At 42.2% G+C, this 5,421-nt stretch overlaps 1 protein-coding gene across 1 annotated transcript in view; it reads left to right on the forward strand.

The window, feature by feature from the left end:
- The first annotated feature begins 319 nt into the window (after window positions 1–319).
- Window positions 320–5,421, forward strand: part of LOC108800152 (patatin-like phospholipase domain-containing protein 1) — a 19,387-nt gene continuing 14,285 nt past the window's right edge. Inside the window, exon 1 of the mRNA XM_018572104.1 lies at window positions 320–524. Coding sequence (XP_018427606.1) covers window positions 335–524 — 190 coding nt within the window. The 5' untranslated portion in view covers window positions 320–334. The remainder of the gene's footprint in view (window positions 525–5,421) is intronic.

Genomic DNA, 5,421 nt, shown 5'->3' on the forward strand with positions numbered 1-5,421 from the left:
GTAACTGAAATATGACACATGGAGTGTACAAGAACACGGACCAGGAGAGCAAAATGTCAGCATGAGAACGCAGGATTATACAAACAACTGCAATAACCAGTCTGGCTGTTAATGAACTTATGCAACAAGCAGAGGCAATTGTCTATTTAAATGGACAGTCACTACATTGAGGCTGAGGATTTTTAGCATGCACATAATATGGTAGATGGATTCTATTGTATATTCTTAAGGACATGTTATTTCCATTTTTTTTTTAGAGAATTCATTCAATTGTTTTCAGGAATTTCTAGATACTGTAAGCTGCTAACAAGACATCAGCAGTTACTACTCTACCATGGCAGAGCTTGAAAACAGTCCTCTGTCTCTCTCATTCTCTGGAAGTGGATTTTTGTCTGTGTATCAGATTGGAGCTGTGAAAGCTCTTCTGGACCTGGCCCCTGATGTACTGAAGAATGCTCCTAGGGTGTACGGAGCCTCAGCGGGATCTCTGATTGCAGCTGCGGTGGTCTTCAACACGAACCTCGGTATGGAATGTTTACATATTGTAGCATGTTGTGAACTTCAAATCTAATGTATATGGGGGGGGGATTTATGAATGTGTTTGCGACAAAATCTTTACAATAGTGTGGCCATACACTTTACTACCATCGCAAGACCTTAGTCTTGCGATGGTTGTAAAGTAATTAAAAAAACGTAAGATCTGCCCATCTTGGACAGGCGGATCGTACTCTCGATCATCGCAAGCCCGCCCCCCTGAGGGGCGGGCTTTCCGATGACTGCAATGCTGAACGGGCAGTGTGCGCGTGCGCACACCGGCCAGTTCGGCATTTGTCTCCCGAGCACCGTTCAAACCAGCCGAAAATCGTACGATTTTCGGCTGGTTTTCTAGCGTGCTCCTTAGACAAAAGGCGTGCGACCGTACAGTAGAAACGTTCGCACGTCTTCGTTCACACTGCTCGATTCTTGTACGATCGTGGGATTTCCCGCGATTCTTGTACGAGAATCGAGCAGTTTATGGGCACCTTTACAAAGACCAAAATCTCATGCTAACTAAACGCAAAGTTTTATCTCTGTTATGCGTCTTTAAGTGTTTTTGTGACATATTAATGTTTGCGACTCACTGCGACATTTCTCAGCTGTCCAGCATTTGCGGCTTTAAAAGTCCTGCAAATTGTCGCACATTCTAGAAGTGCTCCTGAGCACTTCTTAAGGCCCCATTCACACCGCATGTTTTCGGACATGGTTCATGGAACGCGAAAGTGTGAATGGGGACTAAAGTAGCACAAAGATAATTCAACTTCATACCCTCAAGTCAGCTGAGTACTTCAGGGCACTTCAGCTGTCATCCAGGAAGTGATCATTCTCCTTATGAAGGCATTTAAGAATGAAACAAACTAGGACGATAAATCTGTCACTATATGCACAAGAGAAATCAGGTGTGCAACCTTTTTAAGGATGCTGCTGATGCGACACTATTGATACATTTTTACCCCCAGTGTTCTTTAGCATTAGCCCTGGTTCACATCTTTGTGATGATCACAGGCATTGATGTGCACTTTTTATGCGAGTTGCTTTAGGCTGCCCCTATTCATTTAAATGGGCTGTCCAACATAGAAAAATTGCACCAAAGAAGTCCACGTACGCATCACACCACACCACATAGTAATAATTTACCTTGCATTGTGGTGTGCTACAATGCAGGTGCTTTGGGATGCTGTTAGGAATGAATGGCACTGCATTGCACCTACAATAAAAACACAGGTTGCTGCAGGAATGCACAAGATTTTGCATGCATTGCCTCAGCGCACAGATGTGAAGCCTTAGTGTTTTATTTATATCATGTATTACACGTGCCCATCTAGCTAATATCAAGCAAAACAAATGGCAAATGCACTCATCAATTTGTAACCAGCTCTAGGCAAGGTGCATATGGAAGGGCTTTATACAGTACAACAGCAAAAAGTTTCAAAAGTTTCCCAGCACACTCACCAGGCAGCAGCAATAAAACTTGTCTCACCGCTAAAAACAGAGGTTTAGATACACGTCTTCGGCAGAAAATAAAAAAACCTCTGTTTTTAACCTTAGCGGTGAGACAAGTTTTTTTGCATGCTGGCTGGTGAGTGTGCTGGGAAACTTTTTGCTGTTGTACTGTATAAAGCCCTTCCATGTGCACCTTGCTTAGAGCTGGTTACAAATTGATGAGTGCGTTTGCCATTTGTTTTACTTGACTGATTTGGTGCAGTGACGCATGGGGGGGTCTCAGCTGCCGTTATGATGTGCGGGGTCCCTTGTGCGTCCCTGTGCCTTTTTTAAGGAGGTTGGGCTTCCTCCTGACAAACCTGCACCCAATTTATCTTTTGCCACATGTGCTCCAAGATGGAGACTCCCATAGTTTAGAGTTAGGACCGCACTATATAGAGGTGCCTTGGCGAGGCGGTGCGGCTTTCACATTTTCTGCAGAAAATGTGTATCTAAACCTCTGTTTTTAACCTTAGCGGTGAGACAAGTTGTTTTTGCATGCTAGCTGGTGAGTGTGCTGGGAAACATTTTGCTGTTGCATCTAGCTAATATAACGCAAGGACTGCAAATGCATACAGACTGTAAAAGGTAAATGTAACATGAGGACATTATGCTGGAGCCAACTTTTCTTTACGTTGGCTTCATACTTTCACGTTAAGGTAACATTAGGTTGTGGTACTATACCAAATGCATGCACACTTGTAGTAGCTGCCACCTGGACTACAGTGTGACACAACGTATGTACCATGTGTTGTGCTGTGTTCCTGAAAATGCTGCAGGTGTGGTTTATAGTGTGTGGAGGTGCGCTACCTGCTTAGTTGAAAATGAATGGAGTATATGTGGGTTAATGCACACATAAGTGTGAAGGGGCCCTAAGACTCCATTCACACTTGAGCACGAGCATTTTTAGACCATTTTGAAGGTTTCTTTGGGTATTTTTCAGGCGTTTTAAGGCTGCAGTATTTTTCTTTTAGCCAATGGAAAGCTGGTTAGTGGGAGAAGGTTGCTAGGTATGTTTTTTTTAGGCATTTCTCAGGCACTCCCATTGAAGCCTATGGGGTCAAGCCTGCACAATTCTGCCCGAGATACAAAAAAAAACTCAAGACACAGACAGGCACCACTGAAAGTAATATGACTCCTTATGTTGAGTGTTGTCGCGCTTTGGGGGAACGCACAACAAAGGCTCAGGGGTGAATGGGGACTTAATTGTTTACTTAAAAGGTATGCCCAGGTTTTCATGTGGGAGCACTTCTTGTATGTTTGTTTTTAAAGGGAAAGTATTGGTTTACTTGCAGCAAAATTAGTGAGTTTTGCTGCATGAGTGCGGACACATTAATATGCCCTAAAGGTAATAGTTAAAACCCTTGCAAAGCTTTTTCTTTTTTGGTTCAATTTTCTTTCCTGTCCTGTCTTGAAGAAGTAACATAAAGTGATAGGAAATCTCTCTACATTAAAGGAAATACTCTCTTAGTTCTAATTGAGACAAATGTCCTCATCAGAGGTTTTCTACCCTCTATTCCTGTTCTGGCGACAACTTTTAATTTGAGTTTTTTTGCTTCATTTTCAATCGCAGTGACAGTGGTCACCAAGACAAGTAGAGAAGGTGAAAATCCCCTTCAGAGACACTTGACAACATACTTTGCTATTCTTGTAGTTCATCAACTAGAACAGGGGTGGGCAAACTCTGGCCCTCCAGCTGTTGTGGAACTACAAATCCCATGAGGCATTGCAAGATTCTCCCATCCATGACTCCCAGAGACAAATGCATCATGGGAATTGTATTTTCACCACAGCTGGAGGGCTAGAGTTTGCAGACCTGGACTAGAGGGATCCTCTAGAAGAATGCCTGTGCGTTTTGTTGTGGGTTACCCGAAAGCCAATACCACTCAATATGAAGAATCCCAGTATTTTCAACGGTGCCCCTTCTCCTCTGAGCGTTGTAACTCGAAAAAATTGTGTGAGCTTTTTATGTGCAAAATTTAGCATTTTTGGCTACATAGACTTCTTTTGGAGCATTTGAAAAACCATCTCCTCCTCCTAGTAACTAGCTTTCTATTTGCTAAAATAAAAATGCTCAAGCCTGAAAACACCTGAAAAACACACAAAAAAGCTTCAAAATTGCCTGAAAACGCTCATGCTCAAGTGTGACATGCTCAATTATTTGAATCACAGACTCAAAACATATAATGTAGATTAGGAGATCTGCCATTGGTCACGTCAGTTTTCTCCAGACTCCCATCCTATTACCTTCTTCCATTGTCTTTAGGCTGGGCAGGTGATGGCCCAGCCTAAATTAGTTTAGTTTCGGATCCATTCGGATTTTTTCTAATTTTTGTAATACTCTGATCCGCCCATTATTCGTATTTGGAATAAATCTGAATTTTCGTTTCGGACATCCGGATGGGTTTTAAAAACAAAAACTCATTTCATTGACTTTATTAATAAAAAAAAAAACAGCATCAGCCCACCCACCCTCCAATGCATTCCAGGCCCCTATTGCAATTTGAAATAGCCAATAGCAAACTGTTTTGTTTTTTTTCTCACCCAGTGGCGGATGTAAATAAAGATTCAGTCGAGGCGGCAATGGATTTATGGATAGAGGAATTTATTTACTATTGAATGTTTATTTGGTGAATGAGTTGAGTAGTGGTACAATTTTCCCTTTACTCATTCACCTGGGGGGGGGGATCTAGGTGCCCCCTTTATCAAAGGGGGCACCCAGATTCCTATAAGCCCCCCTGCCTGCAGACCCCCACAACCATTGATTGTTGTGAAGAGGCCTTGTCCTCATTAACATGGAGACCCTACTCCATGTTGAGAACAAGTGGCCTGGTATGGTGCAGGGAGGGGAGGCGCATGCTCATTTCCCCCTTTTCCTGCTCTGTTGGGCTGCTGCCCGGATCAACAGTCTGGTATTGTATTTTAGGCTTTTTTGTTTGTTTGTTTTGGCGTGGAGGCCAGTGTTTTTTGTTTTTTAGCTGTGAGCAATAGCCCGAATGGCATTCGGATGCATCTGAGTTTTCGTTACCGCAAAATTCAGATTCATTTGCGTTCGGTAATTGTTTCATTCGGAAATTCGGATGCATTTGAATTTGCATTTGGCAAGAAATTAAATTTACATGCCTAGTCCTTATTAGGACAGAGTGGTGCTGAAACAATGACAGGAGTAGTAAAGAACAATCACTGTGTAGCACTGCAACTCAAGAAGCGGAGCTCGAGTATGTAATTAGCAAACATGGCTGTCCCCAAGTACACATAACTACAATCAATACATAGAAACAGTTTTGTTGTTTTCTTTTAAACGTTTTACATTCCCTTTAAGTACATGTGAACATGTTGTATGTATGTATGTATGTATGTATGTAGGTACATATATTTATTTGTGTGAGTAATATATATATA

Source organism: Nanorana parkeri, unplaced genomic scaffold (assembly GCF_000935625.1).
Source record: "Nanorana parkeri isolate BGI_ZX_2015 unplaced genomic scaffold, ASM93562v1 scaffold1939, whole genome shotgun sequence".
Classification (NCBI taxonomy): Eukaryota; Metazoa; Chordata; class Amphibia; order Anura; family Dicroglossidae; genus Nanorana; species Nanorana parkeri.